Genomic DNA, 25192 nt, shown 5'->3' on the forward strand with positions numbered 1-25192 from the left:
TCCTCCCGTTGAAGTAAAACCAAAAATATTGGATAAGGTCAGCAGATCTGACAGCACCTGTGCAGTGACATTTTTGGAGTTAACATGATTTCCTCTTTCTGAAGAAGAGTCATAACATCAACTCTGTTTCTCACTCCACCCTTGCTGACATATTAGTTGAGTTTCTCTGGTTCTTTGCTTTTATTTCAGATTTTCCATATCTGTAGTATTTTGCTTTTATTTTCCTCTATTTTGATTTGGTTAAAAATCACACAACATGAGGTTATAGTCCAACAGGTTTATTTGGAAGCACTAGCTTCTTCATCAGGTGGTTTTGGTTTGGGGATAGTTCCATGAACAAATGTAGGAGTATTGAGAAAAGGCTGGGATTCAAGATTAAATCAGTCAATTCTAACAAAGAGCCAGCACAGGAAGGACGAACCAAATAACCACCTTTAACACTGTAAAATTCTGTCAGGTATGCAGTGGGATTTTGTATGTAAGAGGAAAGACAAGGGGTGAATTGGTGACAGCAGCTGGCGGGATATGTGTTACATCAATGAATTTCAGTTCATTAATTTAAAAACCTGGAATATAAAGCTAGCCTCAGTAATATTGCAGTGAAATTACCATCAATTATCATAAAAATACATCTGGTTCTGAAGCTCCTCCTTTAGGGAAGGAAATCTGCTGTCCTTTCCTTACATCTGGCCTATATGTGACTCCAGACCCACTGCAATGTGGTTCACTCTTAATTGCACTCTGGCCAAAATGGTTTCTCATTCAAGGACAATTGGGGATGGGTCATAGATTCGGACCACAACATCTCAGGAAGGGTTGTCATATGATGGATCATTTTAAGTCCATTTCTTTCATTTATTTAGATTGTGCTACAATCCAACAAATACAGACCTTTCACCAAATGCATTGATGACTTATTGTAAGCCCAAAAGTACAAACTGATTGTTTGTTTAATCTTTTAACTTAAATTTTTAGGGGCATTATTCAGAGAGAAATAGCATCTCTTCAACTGGCGTAGTGGATCCTGATGCATCTTCTTTAGATGAGGCGATATATGATGACTCAGACAGAGTAGCTGCATCTCCAGCCTGTAGTACGCCTGCAGATGAGACCAAAGGATGGCAGCAGGCTGGTATGGAGAGCTCTGGAAACCATGAAGGGATACCTAGGCAGCCATTACAAGTCGGTATGTGATGTCCAGGACTTGTTGCAAATCAGTTGCGCAATCTGAATGATTGATAATGTAAAATTTTGACTGTTGTGATGCTAGCTTTGTAAAACTTCATGATGTCTCATTGTTTTGGATTCTCTCCTTGTTGCATAAAGCCACAACAATTTCAATTGTAAAACTGGTTTGACCCAGTGAATAATAATTAACAGAATGAAACTAAATCAATCTAATATCTGCTACGGTATGTTTGTTGGGAATCGCATTATTTGCATCAATAGGCTGGATTGAAGTGACAGACAAGCTTGTCAGTAAATCCAATAAATGCTTTTTCTAATCCCTCTGTTTTGTATTCAGGCAGTGCTCAATCAACAAATTCCAACTTTCCTTTACCAGACAAATCTGATGTAGGATCTTCTCAATATCCAAGCAGCACGAGTATCTTCCAGAATTATGCCATAGAGGTAAACTGAGCTCGTGATACATCTGTCTTGATTATCACCGATTCTGTTTAATATTCACACCTCAAACTCAAGTTGGACAAATGGCTCACTTTAAAAGCATTCTGTAAATATTATGCAACATCCTAGTATGAGAGTAAAGCTCAATAATAAAAGATTTTAGAGAACTAGAAGGAAAGTTAAAAAGACCAGGAGTAGAATTTAATGCTTATCTCTCTGTCTTTCTCTCGCGCGCGCACTCGCTCTCGCTGTCTCTCCCTCTCTCTCGCTCACATTCTCTCTCACATTCTCGCTCTCTCTCTCTCCCCCTCGCTCACACTCTTGCTCTCACTCTCTCGTTCGCTCTCTCTCTCGCTCTCTCTCTCTCCCTCTCCACCGACCCCCACCCTCCCTCTCCCTCGCTGGCTCCCCACACCAACCACCACCTACCTAAAGTGATCTACTGACAACACATTATTAAGTTATACCAGAGGTTTTGATCAGCCTTTTAAAATAAATGTGAGAGCAGTATAGACTACAGAGAGCTCCAGAGGCCAGAAGAGAGCTTGTTGCAAGTTCTAAAACTAATTAAGGGCCATATTAGCGAACAGAGTGCCAGGACTAAGTGACAGAAGATGGGATATCAGGCTGGAGTAAATTACATGGGTCAAACACATACAAAAATGTTAAGAGAGCAACAATTTTTAAGTTTGGGGTCATGGCAAAATCAGTGGTGCACAAGAATAGGACTGATTGGCCACCAGGATCTGTTTACAAGAAATAAGAGCTGGAGTAGAACACGTAACCCTTCGATTCTACTTTACCATTCAATACAAGCATGACTGATACTGAATTTCACATGCACTTTACAAGTTGCTTCCTGTGTCCCTCTTCCCAAGAGACCAAAATATATCCCTCGCAACTATGGAGCAACCACAAACCTCTTGGATAGAGAATTTTGAGGATTCATATCCAATTGTATGAGGTAACTTCTCTTCTTTTCAGTCCTAAACAATTGGCTCTTATCCTGAGACTCCTCCCAAGTTTTAGATTCCCAAACCGGCAGAAACAGTTGCTCAGTGCCTACCCTACCAAGTTCCTTCAGCATCTTCAGTCTTTCAATTAGATCACCTCTCATTCTTCTAAACGCAAGACAATATGGACTCAGTTTATTCTGCCCCACATTATTGGGCAACCTCCTAATTAAAAGAACCAATTTAATGAGCCCTTACTATACCGCCTCTAATGTAAGTTTATCTTTCCTCCAATATGGGGATAAAACCTGGATATGGTATTCCAGATGTCATCTCACCAAAACCCTGCGCAATTGTAGGAAGACTTCTTTATTCCTGTACTAAGACCCCCTTGCAATAAAGATCAAAATGCAATTTGCCTTCTTAATTGCTAACTGTACCTGCATGCTAACTATCCACATTGCTTGTATATACAAATCCAAATCTCTGCACATAAACATATACAAGCTTCATACCCATACAAAAGTTGCATTTCTGTTCTTGAAACTAAAGTAAAATAACTGTATGCTTCCCCATGTTAAACTCCATCTACCATTTTGATGGCCACTCACTTAAACTGTCAATCCCTTAACCTGCCTTTATCCCTCTGCAGCCTATCTGCCCATCCCAAAGCTTATCTTTTCACCTCACTTAATATCATCAGCAAATTTAACTGTATTACTCTGTCTGTTCATCTAAGTCATTAATATAAATTGTGAACCTCCCCCGACAAAATCCGATTCTTACAGCACTCCATTAGTCACAGCCTGCCGAATTGACAAAGTCCAATTTATGCCTACTCATCATCTTCTGACAGTTAGCCAATCCTCTGTCCATACGAATGTATTAGCCTCAACTCCATAAACTCTTACCTTGCCAGATAACCTTTCAGTGGCACCTTATTGAATGCCTTTTGGAAATTCAGGTATACTACATAAATCTGTTCTCCTTTATCTACCTACTATTTGCATCAGTGCTGGACCCACAGTTATTAATATTGTCTATCAAAGACTTGGATGATGGAAGTGAATGTCCTTTCACCAAATTTGCGAATGTCACAAAAATAAATAGAAAAGCAAGTGATGAGGATGATAAAAAGAGTTTGCTACAGAGGATTATAGACAGGTTCAGTGAGCGGGCAAAAACTTGGCACATGGAATATAATGTGGTGAAATGTGAGGTTATGCACTTTAGCAGGAAGAATAGAAGAGCTAATTATTATTTAAATAGGGAAAGACAAGAGGATTTGTGTCTTTGTTCATAAATCACAAAAAAAAGTGGTTAAATTCAGTAGGTAATTGGAAAGACAAATGGAATATTGATTTTTATCTTAAAGGGAATGGAATATACAAATAGGGAAGTCTTGCTAAAACTGTACAAGTCACTAGCCAAACCATACCCATAATATTGTGAACAATTTTGATCTCCTTATCTATAGAAAGATATAATGATCGAGTAGGTTAGGCTTCAATTCAGAGTTTATGAAAATGAGAGGAAACCTGATTGAAACATATGCATATCTTCAGGAGCTTAATAGAGTGAATGCTGAGAGATTGTTTCCCCGGTAAAGAGAGTCTAGAATCAGAGGAGTAATCTCAGAATAAGGGGTCACCAATTTAAGATCCAGATGTACAATTTCTTCTCCAAGGCATCCAATCTGGGGATTTCTTTACCGCAGAAGACTCTTTTGGCTGGGTTGTTAAGAATATTCCAGGTTAAGAATAACAGACTTTTAGTCAGTAAGGAAATTCGAAGTTCTGGGGAAAAGGCAGGGAAGTGGAGGATTATCAGATCAGCCTTGATTTCATTGAATGGTGGAGCAGACTCTGTGGGCTAAAAGGGTCTGATTTTAAAAAAAGAGGTAGCACAGTGGCTCAATGGTTAGCACTGCTGCCTCACAGCACCAGGGACTGTAGTTGACTCCAGCCTCTGGAGTTTTCACATTCGCCCCGTGTCTGTGATGGTTTCCTCCATGTGCTCTGGTTTCCTCCCACTGTCCAAAAATGTACAGGTTAAGTGAATTGGCCATGCTAAATTGCCCATAGTGTTCAGGGGTGTGTAGGATCAGTGCATTATTCGGGGTAAATGTAGAGTAATAGGATAGGGGACTGGGTCTGTGTGGGTTCCTTCAGAGGGTCGTTGTGGACTTGTTGGGCTGAAGGACCTGTTTCCACACTGTAGGGATTCTATGATTCTATACTTTTGCACCTCCATCTTTTTTGGCCTAAGTCTGCTTAATCAAGGTTTTTTCAGTGGAAAACCATGGCAACTTGTTCTTTCATATATGTCATAAGTGCACTTTTAAGACTGATTTAATAATAGATTCCAGCATTTTTGCAATGAATGATCATCATAACTGGCATGTCATTCTTAGCTTTTCAAGGAAGAGAGAGAAAACAGTGTCACCATTCCTGACTCTAAGGAATTTTGGAAAACCTTGGCCAGTGCACCAACCATCTGGCTCCAGAGAGTAGGCCTTCTAGTCAAGGGAATTTGTCAAAGTTTAGTTCATTAAGATTCTCCAATAGCTTTTATCTGCTGATAATAATTATCAAATGCTGTGGATTACTGTAGAGTTCTGAAGGCTGGTGACGAGGTCATTGATGAGATTATGTTTCTGTTCTGTTATATTTTTGACTGTTGTGTTGACATTTGGTCACTGTGTATCAGACAGCAATGAGATGAGTGATAAAGTGAGTATTAAAAGTATTCATCTCGAAGAATACACAAGGCAGTAAGGACAGAGTGGGACTCTGAAATAGATTGATTTCAATTTCTCTGACAAAGATGCAAATTCAGTGGGTCAAAAGGCTACCTGATTCTAAATTCTAACAATACTCACTTCAGTAAGAGTGTTTTGCCTTCTGGGCACGTTCTTTCTCCATTCAGGAGCAAATACTTATGTTATTATAAAGATTGGCTACAGTTTTCAAATAAATAACTGTTTAGTATTAAGGTTGCCATGTCAGTATTTTATACCCAGAGACCATGTTGTTTTTAGACAATAGAGGAACAGCAAAAAGGGGAAAGTACTTTATTGTGTTAATTTTGGATTCAAAAGAGGAAGTTAAAAGAATTTTTTTTTAATCTAGAATTTCTTGTCTAAGGCATGCTTTAGATGGGCCATGTGAGAATTCTTATTGATAACAGCACTAATATTTGATGCTCACTACGTTCTATTCATATTAATTGCATACAATCAATATTGTGAATTTTACTTTTGAGAGTTTCTTTAAAACAGAGAAGAAAAGCGCATTTATCATTAATGTTTCAGATTCTCATCTCCAGCTGTTCACGTTGTCGAACTTGTGACTCACTAGTGTATGACGAGGAAATTATGGCTGGCTGGACAGCAGATGACTCCAACCTCAACACAACATGTCCTTTCTGTGGCAACTTGTTTCTTCCTTTCCTTGGCATTGAAATTCGAGATCTGCGAGGTCCTGGCAGGTAATAGGTTCTACAGTATAATATGAATATGTATGTGTGAATGAACAGAGTATATTTCATCATTTCACTTCATTTAACAATTTTTTGGGAACTCACCTATTTTCTGTAATTTACTGTCCCAAGAATCATCTACCCATGACCTATTCCCAAAATGAATCAAATCACTAACTACTTCACAGGTTCTTTGGACTGTCAGTAAGCTAATCAAACAGTATGAAAGAGGAAGAGCCTTAGTCCCAGGGTTTCCTAGTTGGGCATCTTGCAATGTTCTGTGAAAGAGTTTGGTTTACAAAATATACTCAGTAAAAGATAGCATTTAAAAATGTATGGAACAAATACTAAATATGCTCTGGATAATTTTGATGAAAATTTCCAATTAGGTAATCCAATTTATGAAAACAAAGCACAAAATTGTGAATGCTGTAACATGAAATAAAAATAGAAAATACTAAGAAATCTGGCAGCATCTGTCAAGAGATAAACATTTTACATTTCAAGTCTAATCCAATTTCTGAGCCATACTTGTGATGCTGAGCTGTTCAGTTAACACAACTGGTTCACAACTTTCCCAGTTAACATAGTGAAGCCCATATTTTTGAGCGTAGTTAACTTCAGTATAAGTTTGGAGATTCTTTACCTTTTGTGAAGAGAATCTATAAGTGTCCTTCAAGGAAGGAAAGAATCAGTCTGGTCCATATTAAACCTGAAGTAAGTACACCCTCTAAAGTAGTTTAGCAAACAATTCTAGTGTGCAAATTAGCCATTGAAGAAGAGCCATGAGTGATAAGCATTAAGTACAGAGTTGTCAACGTTCTTGTAAGCCACAAATCTAAATATTTAAAATTGCTGTCATTGATGTCCTTGTATGTCAATGTTAATTTGATAGTACAAAATCATTTGGTCACCTGGGTAACATGCTTTTAGCCTGTGACAATTCCAGAAAAGATACAAAAATTCACTTAGGATGTAATGTTATATGATGTTTGGAGGAAGCTTATTGTGTGGTAAAATAGTGTGACTGTTCCATAAGTTAATGGGTCTACGCCTCATGTCATTGTGCTATAACCTTATAGGTTTCAAAGATTCAAACCAACCAAACTGTCCAGTTTCAACATTTTAACAGAAGGTCCTCACTCCAAGTGTAATTTAGTTGTCTTGTTAATACAATATTTGTAAGTATTTTTCTTAAAATATTAAAAACAATAAAGGAAATACTGCTGTGAATTTATTTAGGTACTTTCTGAAATCGAGTCCATCTACAGAAAGTATGCAGAGTTTGCAATCTGGACCATCCTATCCAGGGACGAAGGACACGATGGTCTCCCCACCTCTTCTGGGGGTGATCGATGTCAACAAGCCTCAATCACCAAGAATTACAGTGCAAGGAGTTTCGGCCACACAAGGGTAAATGTCATGAGCATGAGCTAAATCAAAGCTTTGATCAGAGGATGCCCATTTGTCCTCTCGCTTCTGGAATTCCGTGCAGTGCAGCTGTATCATTTTGTTAAAGTTAGAGAACTCTGTTTTCACAGCCCTGCACTTCAATAAAATTCTTTCAGTTGCACAAGAGCAGATTATTTCAGCTGAACAAGAAAGCCAGCAGTCAGCAAGGCAATAAAGAATTGATAATCTCCCAATCTGAGATTCCCATAGCAATAGCTTAGTGATGGTGAGGCTTAAAAATTGGTTGCTTCATGTTTTTAGCTATTACAATTATAATTTTGTATAGTCAGTCATAGCTCAGTTGGTAGCACATTTGCCTGAATCATAGGTTTGTATGTTTCAGTCCCAGTCCAGGCTGACACTTAGTAAGTATTGAGGAAGTCCAGATTTTAAACTGAGACCTTATCTATCCCCTCAGGTAGACGCAAAAGCTCCCACAAAATTATTTCACTCACAAAAGCAGGTTATGAGTCCATTTCTAGATTATTGTATGTAAGAGCTAGCTGTGTACCAATAGGCCGTTAAGTATTTACATCCAATTATGACTCTACTTCAAAAGTAGTATTATTTAAAAAACTTTGGGATGCCTATTAAGTATGAAAAGCACCATATAAATGTAAGTTTTTTTTAGTATAATACTAAGTTGTACAATACTAAGCAGTGACCAATAAATGTGATCTACCTACAAATTATAGAAGTTGTGTAAGAAAAAAGCTGAATTAGTTCTCAATCTCTCATTTATGAATACCGCTGTACCAGTATATTCTAATTGATTGCTGAGGGCCTGGTCAGACCGGCAGTTTGTTTCCAGATTGTCATTCTTGATTATACAGAATTGTGTCCCACTCAACATTGAAGAAGTTTTGTATCAGAAGCACTTGCACCTGCTGCTCTGTCAGAACTGATGACTTTTTGTGCCTTAGGTGGGACCCAGTGATGGTTTCATTTTCTTTTTGTTAAAATTCCATGTTCATCTCTACTGTTATAGTCATTCAGTTTATTGAAAGCTATGCAACTCTACACGATTGTTCTGGACTGTCATTTTTAAATATTATAGTCATGATTTGGCGTGGCCTTTAAAAAAATTCTTTGTAATCAAAGCACGCACAATTCTCTAAGTTGCGTATTTTGCTTATCTAAAGTTTAATAGTTCAAAACTGGGGGAATAATCATGGATTGCAACCTAATTACGCTTGCTTAATTTTGATGGGAGCTTGTCAGGAAATTATGTATGAAGAGACCTTGTCCAGTTGACCACAGTGCCTCCCTGGCTATAAGTAATGACCAGGGAATTAAATATCTTGTGCTTAGTCAAATAAGTTTTGTGGGCAGTGCTGTTGAATAATGTTATTTGTGCATTCGCAAGAAAAGAATGGGAAATTCTGCTGGACAATTACTCATGTTTAAGCGATGCTACATCACAGACAAATAAGTCGGATACAGTGGTGCTTTGTGTTATAATTGTGATGATTCAGCATGCAAGAGCATTCCTAAGAAAACAATAACAATGCCAAGAAAATCAGAGGAGAGTAGATGTCAGGGGAAGTCAAGCAGAAAGTAGGTGATGTCTGAATGCAGCTGTGTTCAGGATCAACAACAACACACCTTGTTCTTACATAGTACCTACAACCTGATAAAATATCCTGATGCACTTCACAAGAGTGTCATAAAGCAAAATATTACATTAAGCCACCCAAGGAGATTTTTGGACAGATGATTAAAAACTTGGTCCAAGAGATATGTGTTAAGGAGCATTTAAAAGAAAAGAGTAGCGGACGGGTTCAGGGAAGACATTCTGCAGCTGAAGGCTCAGACAGCTAAGGCACCAATAATGAAGAGGGATGCTGAAGAGGCCAGAATTAGCAGAATGTGGGAATCACCAACATTTGTGAGGGGCTTTTTGAGATTACAAAGATTGGGAACATGAAAGATTATGGAAACATTTGGAAAAAAAATGTGAATTCTTAAAGCCAATCATTACTCAAATGGGAGTTAGTGTATTTGTGTGAGAAGTCAAGCAGAAAGGGCTGGTGGTGAACAGAATATAGTGCAAATTAGGCTGTAGGCAGCAGAGGTTTAGATGGCAGTCAGTTTTGGAGGGTAGAATGTGGGAGGCTAATCAGGAGATATATTAGTACAATCACACCTAGAGTTAACAAAGGTGTGAATAATAGCAGGTAAGCTGAGATGGGTAGAATCATGCTGTGGTACAGAGGTGCCGTGGTGCTGTTGGTGATGATGCAGATTTGTGGTTGGATTCTCATCTCATTCATATACTAAGATTGTGAACAGTCTGTTTGGCTTTAAACAATTGCCAAGGAAAGATGGAGTTTGCAGAGGGTCGTTTCATTTTTGGAGAGAGGATCAGTGAGGGAAGATTTGAGGGAAACAAAACTGATATGGGAAGTGGCAACTGTTAACAATATCATTTGCATGTATACTAATCTTCAGGCTTTGAACAATACTGTAAGATTTATAGTGACAATAGAGTCCCTAGTTTGGATTCAACTTGAGAATGAGAGGAATCTTGTGGTCTATTTTAGTTAGAACATTGAAAATAGATGCAGAAGTATGCGATTCAACCTTCGAGCCTGCTCCACCATTCAGGGCTTATCACACAATCTCAGTATCCCATTCCCACCATCTCCCCATACCCCTCGATCCCTTTAGCCACAAGAGCCATGTCCAGCACCTTCTTGAATATATCTAATGAACTGGCTCGAGCAACTTCCTGTAGGAGAGAATTCCACAGGTTCACAGCTGTCTGAGTGAAGACATTCTTCCTCATCTCCGTCCTTAATAGCTTACCCCTTATTTTTAGACTGTGACCCCTAGTTCTGCACTTGCCCAATATTAACAACATTCTTCCCACATCTAGCTTGTCCAGTCCCATCAGAATTTTATGTTTGTATTCCATTGAATACAAGCCCAGTCGATCCAGTCTTTTCTCATATGTCAGTCCTGCCATCCTGGGGATCAGTATGGTGAGCCTTCACTGAACTCCCTCAATAAGCAAGAGTGTCCCTCCTCAGACTAGGAGGCCAAAACTACACACAGTACTCAAGGCATGGCCTCACCAAGACCCTGTATAACTGCAGCAAGACATTCTTACTCTGATACTCCAATCCTCTCGTTATGAAGGCCAGCATGCCTTTAGCTTTCCTCACTGCCTGCTGCACCTACATACCAACCTTCAGTGACTGAAGCTCACACTTATCCACATTATATTGCATTTGCCAAATATTTGCCCACTCAGCCAGTTGATTGGATAACTAAGAGATGAAGATCAAGAATGTAGAAGAAGAAAGGAATGTACATCCATTTACAATAGTTTTCTTGATCACAGAATATCCCAAAACCTTTTATAGCCAATTAGGTACTTTTGGAATATAAGAAACATTACGAATATGAAGTTAAGATAAGTCCTATCCAGTTTCAGTGAGAGAAGCATACTGATGTTAGTGATCATTGAGCAAGAGGGTATTGGGAATTTATTTTTGGAATTGGTCTTCCCTATATTTAAGGCTGTGAATCTGTTTTGTAGTTAATCCACTCAGATTAAAATGCAGTCAGTCTTGTACAAGTGTTACCTTGGAATGGCAGAAGATTTTAAAGTCCAAGTGCTTGTGTAAAATAAATATTTTGTTGTGATGTTCTTTGACTTTGGTTAGATTGAATTGCCAGATAAAAAGGTTTAGACTGGAATGAAGAGTTGTAGAGAAGTAGTTGCATGTTCATCAGGATTCAGTTAAAGTAGTTTTCTAATAAGAATTTTATATGCCAATTTATCCTCCTTCTAAAATTTATTTCTTGTTGCCAGAAATGACCGGCCTGTGCCAGCAAGATGTATTCAGATCCCTTCAGGGAGACGGCATGGGTTCAATGAGTCCCTGCTGTTAGGGCAGACTGTTGCAAGAAGCATTAGCGGATGCAGTTCTATAGCTGCGGAGCCTAACACTCGGCGCCATATCCACACTGTTCCAACAGGCAGCCTACCAACAAATCTGAATGAATCAACGGTATGTGATTTAAAGTGTGTGAGAAAAAGGTGGAAGTCCAATTGATTGTGTATTCAGTGAAAGAATATCTATAGAATGTACATTTTGTTCAAAGTACTGCAATGTGTTTGTGGCTAACTCAAGGTGTTCCACACTTGTCAGAAAATTTAAAGTATCAGTTAATAATATCCTAATATGTTGATATAAAATACTTAATCCTCCCAAAGGACTTCCCTTGCCTTTTCTAAGGGAAGCTTTAAAAATATTAGAATTAAATCAGTTTTTGTTTGTGTTTCCAAGGTTGGCTGCCATAGAGGGATAATTAGCTGAAGATTGCAATAAGGGCACAGAAGGTTCTATTGCTGTCCAGATTTGATTTTACCTAGTAATAAGCACCAGATACTCTCTGATTATTTGAATAGAATACTCAAAACAATCCAATAATCATGGAAAAATGAGTTCAAAGGTCAGTTTTCAATCATTTCGTTCTTAGATGTTATTAGTCAGAAAGAGTCAGAACACAGAGGTATAGAAGAAAATGGCTGCATAGGGTCAAGTGTTGCTGAAGTTTGGAAGAGGTGAGGACTAATTTAAATCATTGGATCAATGGGCCCCAGAAGCAGTTCTGAGAACTATTTGGTGCAGCTGAAAGTTGGTTCCCAAGGAAGCCCACAAGCAGTATTTGCAGCTTTGAAGTCTAGTCTTCAGAGAAACTCTGCAGCTGTGCTAGTTTAATGAAGTTAGTTGGCTGTGAAAAAAACAGAATCAGGCCAGTAATTGTAGAGATGAGTATAGCTTTGACCAATTTTGGAGGAAGAGGTTTGACTAGTGAGGGGTGAGCAGTCAATGAGACAGACCAAGTTCGAGCAGTATTTGAGGAAATTCAGAGGCGAGATCTTTTAAAGTGAAGATTTGTAATTCCTTGTGAAAGAAACAGTTGTAACGTTTATTGGTGACTGTTAATGTCAACAACTATCAATGGATTTTATCTTGGTTGCATTTGCCATTTAATGTATAGTGTCATGAATGTTACTGCTTGTTTGTTTATTTATTTATGTGTGCCTCTTGTTAATTCTTGGAATAAACGCAAATATACAATGCTTTGTTTTACTTACCTGACCTTGAAGGGTAAAATTTACCTCTTTGTTCAAAACTGTTGAATTTTGCACATATAACCATATGAATTTGGAGCAGTAGACTATTTGGCCCATTCAAGCCCTGCTCAGCCATTTGATACAATCAGGGCTGATTTGATTATGGTTTCATCTCCACATTCCTGACCTGCCCCAATGATTCTTGACTTTTTGTCAGTCAAGGATCTATCTAAGTCAAGTTTGAAAATATTCAATGACCCTGCTTGCACTTGCCTGAAGGGAGGGAGGACACTCAACCCCCAAGAAAGGGGAAAAAAATCTTATCCTGTAGCTTTATTCCCTTAATAAATACCTGGGATTTAAAACTTAGTCTAATTTGAACAAAAATGTTACTAGTCACTAAGCAAGCAATAATCAAGCATGGGGATCTGATCTAGGATCATCATAGTGTGTATTTTGAGTAAATGTGGATACATGCTTCATAATTGTATAGTTAGTAAATCTGACCACATCAATCCAGAATGACAGATTGAAATGGCAGTTGGAAGGATCGTGCACTCACTGCTTCATTCATGTATCTGCAAATTGAAGGAAACGTAGAAATCCAGTTGCGTCAATTATTCTACTGAAAGTACTCATTGCATTTGGTTTTAGTTTAATAATTAAATTATCTATTTTTGGAATGTATTCCTTGTTTTAGTTTTAAATCCAAGTCTTAGCCTCACATTCATTAGTGATTAAATTTTTTTTCTAGGATCGATTGGGCTTCGAATGGCAATTACCAAATCCTGACCCTATAACTGTTCCTTACTTGAGCCCCTTGGTGTTGTGGAAAGAGCTAGAAAGTTTACTTGAGAATGAAGGTGATCAAGTAATATCCATGGCAACCTTTGTGGATCACCATCCAATTGTATTTTGGAATTTGGTGTGGTATTTTCGGCGTATTGATCTACCCACCAACCTGCCAGGACTTGTACTCACTTCAGAACACTGTAACAAAAGCATGACGGTAAGCCAGTGATGAATAAAGCCTAATTGCTAAAGGAAAAGTTGTGTGCCAGTTTGCTTCAATTGAGTACAGTGCTCAATTTAAATTGTTCCCTTAGCTACCACCGACAGCAGACGCATAACACAGTTCTTTGTCCTGCTGCTACCCAGCTCAAAATAGTTTTCCTCAGATGAAATTCAATTCTAGAAGAACAAAGTCTTCAATTGAGCAAATTATTTACTAGTCCATGATAGAAACAGAAATCCATCACAAAGGAGGTTTACTAAATGATAAGACTGTATAAAGTCAAGGGTCAGCCAGCTGCTATTAACCTAAAGGGGACACCTGTATTAACTGAAAAATGTAACCATTTGACTTCTGATTTATTACATTATATTGAGTTCAGAAGGTTGTAGTCCTAGAATTGCTCCACATACAGCTTTTTTGGTCCTTTTATTTAGTCATGCCTCCTCTCTGAATTTCTATTGATTACACTTTATGTAGCATAATTGATTAATATTATTTCAATGTTCTTCTTCCTTCAATTGAGAATTATTCTTAGGACCGTTATTGAATTTCTTGCTCACTGTTAGTGTTGTATTTCACAGATTCCTCGTATCTGGATGTCAGAGGACAGTAAACATGTTCTAATTCAGATGATGTGGGACAATCTAAAATTGCATCAAGATCCTAGTCAGCCTTTCTACATCCTCTGGAATGCTAAGAGTGAGTATGAGTTCATGTTTACAGACAATTAATACCTTAAGATTGTGTCAAGCAAAATAAATTACTATATATTAGCGAGATCACTGTTACGTTCAATTACATAACTAAAATATCATTGAAGTTACAAGGTTGCAGAAGCATTTTATGTTAGTATGCACTGAAATCTATTCACTTGTTCACACTTTTGGGTGTGCTCATCCCTACTAACCAATTTTAAGCTTTTTATTTAAAAGAGAGAGCTGTATGTTGAGAAATTTTTAAACATTATCAATGTGCAGCTGCAATTTCTTATATACTTTTATCTGGTATTGTCACCTCTGGTTTCGGGTTTTCCTACACTTTCCTGGCCAAGCTCTCAATCTCCTGCCTCCATAAAGGTCAACTTGTCCAAAACTCTGCTGTCTATATCTGAACCTGAATAAAGTCCCATTTACCCATCACTTACATGCTTCATGCCTCCAGATTGGCAACACCCAAAATTTAGAAGTCTGTCTTCTCAGTTCAAATCCCTTCGTCACATAATTCCTGCTTGTCCTCCAGTGCTACAATTGTTTGAGATCTCTGCATGGTGAGTGCTTTGTTTTCTTGTTCCTTTGCTCCACTATTGGCATTTGTGACTATAGCCATCTAGGCCCATAGTTCTAGGATTCCGTTCTCAACCTTTATCCACATCTTTGTTCTCATCCAGTAAAATTCTCCAGAAAACTCTCCTCTGATGAAGCTTTGAATCACCAAATTTCATCTCCCCACCTTTGTTTTGGCGTTTGATTACTTTTTTGTAAAATGCCTTGAAATATAAACATGCATTAAAGACGTTATACAAAATGTAAGTTATTGCTGGTAATTTTGCAAAGTACACAGCATTTCTTAATTTGCTTGCCATTACATTAATTTTATTCTCAATGTTTTCAGTACATTTCAAATGTTTATGTTTACAGTGTGTGTTTTAATAAGTGAGTTTTGAGAAGATTTGTAGCTCAGGTTGAGGTTCAGGATGTAGGTTTGCTCGCTGAGCTGGAAGGTTCATTTTCAGATGTTTTGTCACCATATGAGGTAACATCCTCAGTGAGCCTCCGAACAAAGCATTGCTGGTGTTTCCTGCTTTGTATTTATATGTTTGGGTTTCTTTGGGTTGGTGATGTCATTTTCTATGGTGTTTTTAATAAATATCGTGTAAATGAAGTTCTGGTTGAATCTTTGCATTAGTCGCAGTTATCAACCAGCATTAGATCACACTGTAAATAGTTAATCACTCATCTCAAACACTTGAGTTCCCACTGCTCTCAAAATGTTTTGAATGTGGGCCCCTTGACATCTTGTAACTTTAATATAGCCACTTCCTGTCTGTCTCCTTGCAGACTGACAAAATGAGGGTTTCAGGCATTAGAGGGCATTCTTTTACATTTGGCAGTTGGGGAGCTTCAGTCACCAATCAGCAGCAGACTCTGAATTTTTTGACAATATTATTCAGCTAATCTGAGGAAATAATTTCGTCTTCTTCCTCAGCTAAACACCTACTCGAAATTCATGATCACCACAAGTGCTTTATGTGAGCCATGCATTTGAGGGAAGGGTGGGGGATTACTGTGGTAAGATCTGGGAGTGGGTCACTTTCACAACCAATTAGTTAATAGCTTTAGTTTATTCAAATTACACGTTTTCCTCTTTAAACACAGCTGTTTATTGAAACCCATGTTCTTAATGCAACTAACTAAACTTCCTCTGTCTGCACAGGTCTTAATTATACACTTTTATTTGAGAGTGAGTATCCAATTTGTTCTTCATTATTTGTCAGCAGAAGTTCAATTTACGATTGTCTTCAAAATCATGTTTTAGCGCTTTGAGAAAATGTTTGCTATCACTTATTTGATTTTATAGTTTAACTACAGTGTATTTGCTTATTTAACAATTAAATCAATGTCATTGTGTGAATTTATTTGCTTCTGATTTTTTTTGCCACCCACATCTTTTAAACTGTATAAAGAGAAACTCCATCATCCGAATAAGATGGGCAGGCACTATTTTGTTCGGATAATTGATTATACTGTTAATTGAGTCAATGCCTCTCCTCCGGGACTCTGAGTTTTCTGAAGTTTCCTTTTTCCTCGCTGTACCTGCCTTGCTCCCTCTCTCTGTCTCAGGGTTTGTTTCTGAGTAGACACACACTTGTGTATAATGGACCTGCAACTTTGCTATAGCCTCCCGCCCCAACCCACGCCCCCCCCACCCCCCCATCAGTTCAATGGCAATGACCGAGTGAGCGCTTGCTAAGTCCGCTCCCTGTTCAGGAAACTAGGCAGCAGCACACCGTACACAAGCCCCCAACCCCCTTCCACTAACCCCAACCCCTTCCATCCCTGCCCCCCCCATCCGCCCCCACCCCAGCCCCGGTCTGCTCCCCCAACCTCATCCAACCCACCCCTGGTCCATACCCATAGCCCTGATTTCCCCCACCCCCTGTCAACCACCCACACCGCACGTCTGCACCCACTCCGGACTGGACACCAACAGTAAGACTACTGCTGCTTTTGAGGGGTGAGTCTCAAAATAGTACACACACACCACATTTTACTGCAGTTTTTTGACAAGTGCCAGCTTTGCTATGTACAGGATAACATTAGAGAGATTATCTGGGGAAGCAAGGTTTAGGGTACACCCCTATGTAGAACTCCAGGGAAAGTGCGGGGTTGGGGGGGGGGAGGTGGAATGTGAGAGGGTGGGTGGTCAGTCGTTTGGAGATGGCGCCTGGGCTCCCATCAATGTCCAGGCCTGTTCTCGGCAGCATTTCAGTAAGCCAAGTTCATTTTTAATCATTGTAAACAAAAGACCTCTTTGATGTAGTATTTCTTTCAGGGCTTTGAGATCTTCTTCAGGTAATCTGAAATTCGGATAATCAAAGTTCCTCTGTATTTAAAAATGTATGCGGTAAACTTTCCAGGAGACATCTAAATCAGTACTCTGGATGTGTAATTTTGTGTGAAATATTACGAAAATATCCAGACTGCTCTGCCAAACATTTGTTAAAGCTCCCCTTTAGCCAGTGTCTATAATCGATTATATACTGTATTGAAATCACCACATAGTTTGTGTGTAACAAATGCAGAACTGAACTTTAATGTTTCATAACCACTTTAAAAGTGTAAAGTTTAAAATTAGTGTAAATACCACACTGGTCACTGTGACTGCTTTTGCCTCAAGTAACATATCCAAGCACCTGTTCTTTTCCTGCCTTTATATTATGATATGTTTCTCTCCCCCATCTTCCTGTTCTCAAAACATCAATGTCTTTTTAGGGTATAACTCTACTAACAAACATAAGTTACTGTTTTCAATGTATGAGAGTTGACAAACTAACAAAAAGAGTCTGATTCTTTTGCTGTGCAAGGACAAATGGATTACAGTGCAGTGGAAATCCCAACTTTTTTAACTTTTTTCTTTTGAAAGCTGCCTCTTTTGTTACTAGCTGATAGATGCTAATTCAATGCATCAAGATATTAAAGTGACTTCTGAAAAATTAATTGTCAAGTTCATCAATTACAATTAGACCAAGACTCAGATTAACCAGTACTAGACTATCTTACTATGCCAAATACAGTATAAGTGAAGAAGAAGAAAGGAACATATTTAGTCATACATATGGAATGTTTTAAATGAATTTCTTGAAAACCTCTTTGATCCCCTGTGTACTGCTGTCTTGAAAGGAAACCTTCTTATTGTTTGGATGGGCTGACATGTTTCCCTAGTGAAATTCCCTCTCTAATGTCATTGTAGGTCACCCATAGCAGGTGGACTGCAGCAGTTAACAAAGTCAGCTCACCACCACCCTCTCAAGGGCAACTAGGGACCGGCAATAAATACTGGCCAGCCAGCAATGCCCATGTCCCACATATGAATTTTAAAAAAGTGGGCTTTATTATAGATAAATTCCAAATAAAAATTCCAGAAAAATATGTTAACTAGTAAACCAACACAATTGACTACAGCTGTTTCCAATTCTAAAGCAATTGCAAGAATATTAATGGGGCTAATTACAGGAGTCATCGTCCTTCCCACTCTGGAAGTAACAGTTTTTAATGCAGATGAGGCTGATTTCCTTCCTATCGGAAAGATGTTGTGAAACTTGAAAGGGTTCAGAAAAGATTTACAAGGATGTTGCCAGGGTTGGAGGATTTGAGCTACAGGGAGAGGGTGAACAGGCTGGGGCTGTTTTCCTTGGAGCGTCGGAGACTGAGGGGTGACCTTATACAGGTTTACAAAATTATGAGGGGCATGGATAGGGATAAATAGACAATGTCTTTTCCCTGGGTCGGGGAGTCCAGAACTAGAGGGCCTTGGTTTAGGGTGAGAGGGGAAAGATATAAAAGAGACATAAGGGGCAACGTCTTCACACAGAGGGTGGTATGTGTACAGATTGAGCTGCCAGAGTAAGTGGTGGAGGCTAGTACAATTACAACATTTAAGAGGCATTTGGATGGGTGTATGAATAGGAAGGGTTTGGAGGAATATAGGCCGGTTGCTGGCAGGTGGGACTAGATTGGGTTGGGATATCTGGTCGGCATGGACGGGTTGGACTGAAGGGTCTGTTTCCATGCTGTACATCTCTATGACTCTATCTCCAATTGGTTACCAAAAGAAAACAAAGTTCAATTAAATTATATTGCCTCGACTGAGGTGCAGTATAAGCCTTGCAGTCAGAATTCCTGTCATTGTCAATTTTTAAAGATAGTTAAAATCTTTGGGAAGGATTATTCTGCATTATTTCCTATTGCAAAATCATTTGAGCTTAGTTGTAGAATTAATATAAATTACATTTTTCTATTTGCAGCTAAAAAACATCCTCTTGTTCAAACAATGCGAGATGGAGGCTGCTTTTTTAACAAGGATTTTCTGGATAGCATTGTGAAGAGTATTCAGATAAATGACATCTATAAGCCAATAAGTAAGATTCTTGAGGTGCTGAGCATGCAACCACACTTTAAACGGCAACGGTAAGCAAGTTGATAATCACTCACTTCTTAATTTTGCACATTTCTCATTTTATCTATTAATCACAGTCTATGGTTGTTTAACTTTTCAAGCATCCCTAATCAATCCATTCTTTTTCAAACATTAATCCTGATGAGCAATGAAAGAATATATGGGAAGCTTGCTTTAATCAGTTTGCCTAGGACTTTCTATCAAGTGTAGGATAGTTTATTAACTATCCTGAGAATGAAAACTGAACCAACAAATGAAAAAAGTTGAGTTAATCATTCAGTTGGCTTAAAAGAAAAATTTTTTACACTAAAAGCTTAGTTTTGCAAAACTTCATGTTAATTTCTAAATCAAGCTTTTTAAAATTGTATTTTGTTTTATTTCTTTTGAAGGAGTTTATATAGAGAAATTCTGTTCCTGTCCCTTGTGGCACTTGGAAAAGACAACATTGACATAGGTAACGCATTACACAATATTTACAATTTTGTTTTTCTTATTGATCACTCCAAATTCTGTACACTGTCGCTAGTCTGTGCTTGACTCTGAGGAGCATTTTGTCAACTGGTGCAGCACCTTACTGCTTCTTGCCAGAGACAAACACTTCCTTCAAAAGTTTAGCCTTGCATTCTACTTATACAATAAACCTGCAACTGGCTCATTGTGTTCCTTAAACAAGTAAAACTACAAACAGTTGTAAGAGAATGCAATTTTAAACGAATTAGCAGGACTGCAAAGTATTCCTCAAACTGAAAAATAAGTTGAAAGAAAATGTTAATTTTTAAACATTATTGCTTCATTTTCATATCTACTTTTTTAAGGGTCATGTTAACATCTTATTTCTATTATCTACCTTCTATATCTCAAACAGATGCATTTGACCGTGAATACAAGAGAGCATATGATCAGCTAACTCCCAGCCAGGTGAAGCTGACCCATAATTGTGACCGGCCTCCCAGCTCTGGGGTTATGGAATGTCGCAGGATCTTTGGTGAACCCTACCTCTAAGAATTCTGATTGACATTGCTATCACTGGTCTGACATCAGTGATATGTAACTATCACATTGTGCAATGGAATTTCAATACCTAATCTCCCCAAATATGCCACTGTTAAGTTATGATAATCTTTTGGTGGTTAAATGATACAAATGTACAGAAAATGAATTCAAATGGAAAGCTATGTAAATATAATTAAGATAGTATTTTAAATAGTTTTGTATTATAGTGCTATTGGATCAGGTTAACAAGAAGGATTGCATAAACAAGAGGGCTCAACTCTTCAGAGTATGCTGCTAATATGTACATAATGGACCTGGCTACCATTGCATCTCATCAAGTCTGTTACCTGTATGTTCCTTTTTAGAAGTACTTTGTCTAAATTGTATAAATGTTCATAGAGGAGAAATGTGTAGCAGAGACACTTTATGTAAAAGTGACATGTTTTTCCACATAAGTTGTAATTTCAGTATTTGTATATTTAAATAAGGAAATCTTTTAATGCTATCTACTTTATAATTATATATACTTATATGATGCAGCTTCAAAATATGCTTGATACATACATAATGTGGTCCAGTGTGCGTCTTTTAGAATTTGCTTTGTAGTTTTGTCATGCTTTACATTCTGAGAGAAATGATATATCACGTTCTGCCTTCTGAATTCCTGTTCTGAAAGGATGAGACAATCCAGTGAAAAGTGAAGCAGTAATGCTTAAACGCCAGAGAGACGGACTGTCCTTTTAAAAATATATTTGAGTGCTTACTGAAAAGAAGTTAATTGAGGTCAAAGATAATGTGTGTGTAAACTCTCAGTTTTTTAATGTTTAAAGTTGCGTTTCCTATGGGAAAGTAAAATTGTATTTATTAGCTTATTAAATAACAGTTTTTAAATAATCAGTTCCCTTTGGGTTTGAAATTCCAACAAATGGTAATGTCTTATAAAATCTTGGTTTTTTTTAGGTTTTATTTAAAACCATTGCAATGGTTTGCAATATTAAATAATTTTATGTTTTTCAGTCAAATCTTCATAGGCAAAGGAAGAAGAACAAACAAAATTTACAGCCCAGGAACAGGCCCTTCGGTCCTCCAAGCCTGAGCTGATCCAAATCCACTGTCTAAACCTGTCATCCAATTCCTAAGGATCCATATCCCTCTGCTCCCCACCTACTCATGCATCTGTCCAGATGCACCTTAAATGAAGCTACCGTGCCTGCCTCTTCTACCTCTGCTGGCAACGCATTCCGGGCACCTACCACCCTCTGTGTAAAGTACTTGCCGCGTGTATCCCCCTTAAACTTTCCACCTCTCACCTTGAACGTGTGACCTCTCATTATTGAATCCCTCACCCTGGAAAAAGCTTATCTCTGTCCACCCTGTCTATACCCTTCATGATTTCAATCAGGTCCCCCCTCAATCTCCATATTTCTAATGAAAACAATCCTAACCTATTCAATCTCTCTTCATAGCTAGCACTTTCCATACCAGGCAACATCCTCATAAACCTTCGCTGCACCCTCTCCAAAGTGTCCACATCCTTTTGGTAATGTGGCAACCAGAACTTTATACAGTATTCTAAATGCAGCCAAAGTCTTGCACAATTTTAACATGACCTGCCAGCTGTTATACTCAGTATGCAGTCCGATGAAGGCAAGCATACTATATGTCTTCTTGACCACTCTATCCACCTGTGCAGCAACCTTCAGGGTACAATGGACCTGAACTGCCAGATCTCTCTGCTCATCAACTTTTCCCAAGGCTCTTCCATTTACTGTATAATTCACTCTAGAATTAGACTTCCCAAAATGCATCACCTCACATTTGCCTGGATTGAACTCCATCTGCCACTTCTCTGCCCAACTCTCCAGTCTATCTATATCCTCCTGTATTCTTTGACAGTTCCCTATACTTTCTGCTACTCCACCAATCTTCATCTGCAACTTACTGATCAGACCAACAGTGCCCTCTTCCAGATCATTTATGTATATCACAAACAACAGTGGTCTCAGCACTGATCCCTGTGGAATACCTCTGGTCACCTTTCTCCATTTTGAGAAACTCCCTTCAACTACTACTCTCTGTCTCCAGTTGCTCAACCAGTTCTTTTCCACCTAGCTAGAACACCCTGCACACCATGTGACTTCACTTTCTCCATTAGATTACCATTAGTTTATCAAATGCCTTACTGAAGTCCATGCATATGATATCTACAACCCTTCCTTCGTCTATCAACTTGGTCACTTGCTCAAACAATTCTATTAAGTTGGTAAGGCATGATCTCCCCCGCACAAAACCATGTTGCCTATCACTGATAAGCTCATTCTTTTCCAAATATAAATAGATTTTATCCCTCAGTACCTTCTCCAACAACTTTCCCACTACTGAAGTCAGGCTCTCTGGTCTGTAGGTATCTGGAATATCCCTACTACTCTTCTTGTATAGAAGTAAACATGAGAAACCCTCCCATCCTCCAACGCTTCACCTGTGTTTAAGGATGCTGCAAAGATATCTGTCAGGGCCCCAGCTATTTCCTCTCTCGCCTCCCTCAGCAACCTGAGATAGATCTCATCCGGTCCTGGGGATTTGTCCACCTTAATATCCTTTAGCCCACCCAACACATCTTCCCTCCTTATGTCAATGTGATCCAGAGTAAACAAACTTCTATCTCTAATCTCAACATTCATCATGTCCCTCTCCTTAGTGAACACTGATGCAAAGTAATCATTGAGAATCTCACCCATTTTCTCAGGTTCAACACACAACCTTTCTTATCCTTTAGTGGACCAACCCTTTCTCTTGTTACCCTCTTGCTTCTTACATATGAATAAAAAGTGTTAATTCTGCTCGCTAAAGTTATTTCATAACCCCCTTTGAGCCCGCTTGATTCCTCGCTTTAAGATTGGTCCTACTCTCCTGATATTCCTCCAAGGCCCATTCTGTTCTTAGCTGCCTAGACTTTATGTACGCTTCCGTTTTCCTCTTGGCTAGTTGCACAATTTCTCCAGTCATTCACAGTTCACGAATCTTGCCTTTCCTATCCCTTGTTTTCAAAGGCATATGTCTATGCTGCACTATCTTCAACCTATTTTTGAAAGCCTTCCACATATTAAATGTGGACTTGCCTTCAAATAGCTGCTCTCAATCCACATTTCCCAGCTCCTGCCCAATTTTGATATAATTGGCCTTGGCCCAGTTTAGTACTCTTCCCTTGGAACTAGTGTCATCTTTGTCTCCGATTATTCTAAAACTTACAGAATTGTGGTCACTATTCCCAAAGAAATCCCCCACTGAAACTTCTACCACCTACCACTCATTCCCCAACACCAGGTCCAATATGGCCCCTTCCCCCGTTGGACTGTTGACATACTGCTCTAGAAAACTTTCCTGGATGCTCCTTACAAATTCTGCCCCATCAAGACTACTGATATTGTGTATCCCAGTCAATGTTGGAAAAATTAAAATCTCCCATCACTTCCACCCTGTTGCCTCTACATCTTTCCATAATCTGTTTATCTATTTGTTCTTCTACCTCACGCTCACTGTTGGGAGGCCTGTAGTACAGCCCCAACGATGTAATTGCACCCTTCTGATTTCTCAGCTCTACCCATAATGCCTCACTGCTCAAGCCCTCCATAGTGTCCTCCTTTAGCATACCGTGATACCATCTCTGACCAGCAATGCAACTCCTCTCTTCCCCGCCCCCCCCCCCCCCCCCCCCCCCCCACCTTTTACTTCCCTCCCTGTCCTGTCTGAAGCATTTATATCCTGGAACATTTAGTTGCCAATCACGCCCTTCCTTCGATCAAATCCCTGTGATCGCAATAGCGTCATACTCGTTGGATGCTGCCTGAACTGCTGTGCTCTTCCAGCACCACTAATCCAGTATTTGATTTTCAGCATCTGCAGTCATTGTTTTTACCTAAGTTTGTCTGCCTTACTCACTATACTCCTTGCATTAAAGTACATGCACTTCAGGCCACCAGTTCTTTTGCGTTCATCTACTCTCTGCCTACTCTTCCCCTCGGTAATGCTAATTTCATGCTCCTTACAGTCTCTAGTTTCCACCTCACTAGTCTACTAGTCTTCTCTTTTGGTTCCCAGCCCCTGCCACATTAGTTTAAAACCTCCCCAACAGCAGTAGCAAAAACTCCCCCAAGGACATTAGTTCCAGTCTGGTTCAAGTGTAGCCCATCCAATTTGTAATAATCCCACCTTCCCCAGAACCGGTCCCAATGTCCCACAAATCTGAACCCCTCCCTCCAACACCATCCCTCAAGCTACATGTTCATCCTGCCTATTCTTTCATTTCTACCCTGGCTAGCACATGGTGCTGGTAGCAATCCTGAGATCACTACCTTTGAGTTGCTCCTCTTTAATTTCTCTCCTAGCTCCCTGAATTCTGCTTTCAGGACCTCATCTTGTTTTTTACTTATATCATTGGTGCTTATATGCACCATGACAACTAGCTGTTCACCCTCCCCTTTCAGAATACTCTGCAGCCGATCGGTGACATCCCTGACCCGAGCACCTGGGAGGCAACATACCATCCGGGAGTCTCATTTTTGGCCACGGAACTGCCTGTCTACTCCCCTTACAATAGAATCCCCTATGACTATGGTCCTACGAGTCTTTTTCCTGCCCCTCTGAACAGCAGTGCCTGCCACACTGCCATGGTCCTGGCAACTGCTGCCCTCTCCTGGTGAGCCATCTCCCCCAACAGTATCAAAAACTGTACACATGTTTTGGAGGGGAATGACCACAGGGGACACCTGCACTGCTTTCCTATTCTTTCTCTGCCTCTTGGTCACCCATTCACTGTCTCCCTCAACAATTCTAATCTGCGGTGTGACCAATTCACTAAACGTGCTACAGTTTATTAAAAACTGAGAGGTTCTTTGCTCTTTC

General features: G+C 39.1%; 1 protein-coding gene across 10 annotated transcripts in view; it reads left to right on the forward strand.

Moving 5' to 3' along the window:
* The window catches only part of dennd4a (DENN/MADD domain containing 4A), a 157961-nt gene extending 136774 nt beyond the window's left edge, over window positions 1-21187 (forward strand). For 6 of the 10 annotated variants that reach the window (XM_072565375.1, XM_072565378.1, XM_072565376.1 and 3 more), the window contains 11 exons: window positions 976-1186; window positions 1526-1632; window positions 5896-6071; window positions 7305-7475; window positions 11335-11533; window positions 13361-13615; window positions 14203-14320; window positions 16055-16081; window positions 19146-19308; window positions 19687-19751; window positions 20163-21187. In XM_072565375.1, coding sequence (XP_072421476.1) covers window positions 976-1186; window positions 1526-1632; window positions 5896-6071; window positions 7305-7475; window positions 11335-11533; window positions 13361-13615; window positions 14203-14320; window positions 16055-16081; window positions 19146-19308; window positions 19687-19751; window positions 20163-20299 — 1629 coding nt within the window. In that variant the 3' untranslated portion in view covers window positions 20300-21187. The remainder of the gene's footprint in view (window positions 1-975; window positions 1187-1525; window positions 1633-5895; window positions 6072-7304; window positions 7476-11334; window positions 11534-13360; window positions 13616-14202; window positions 14321-16054; window positions 16082-19145; window positions 19309-19686; window positions 19752-20162) is intronic. The other 4 variants (XM_072565377.1, XM_072565383.1, XM_072565382.1 and 1 more) reach the window with 1 other exon arrangement.
* The last annotated feature ends 4005 nt before the right edge of the window (window positions 21188-25192 follow it).

This window comes from Chiloscyllium punctatum, chromosome 48 (genome assembly GCF_047496795.1).
Source record: "Chiloscyllium punctatum isolate Juve2018m chromosome 48, sChiPun1.3, whole genome shotgun sequence".
NCBI classification, from domain to species: Eukaryota; Metazoa; Chordata; class Chondrichthyes; order Orectolobiformes; family Hemiscylliidae; genus Chiloscyllium; species Chiloscyllium punctatum.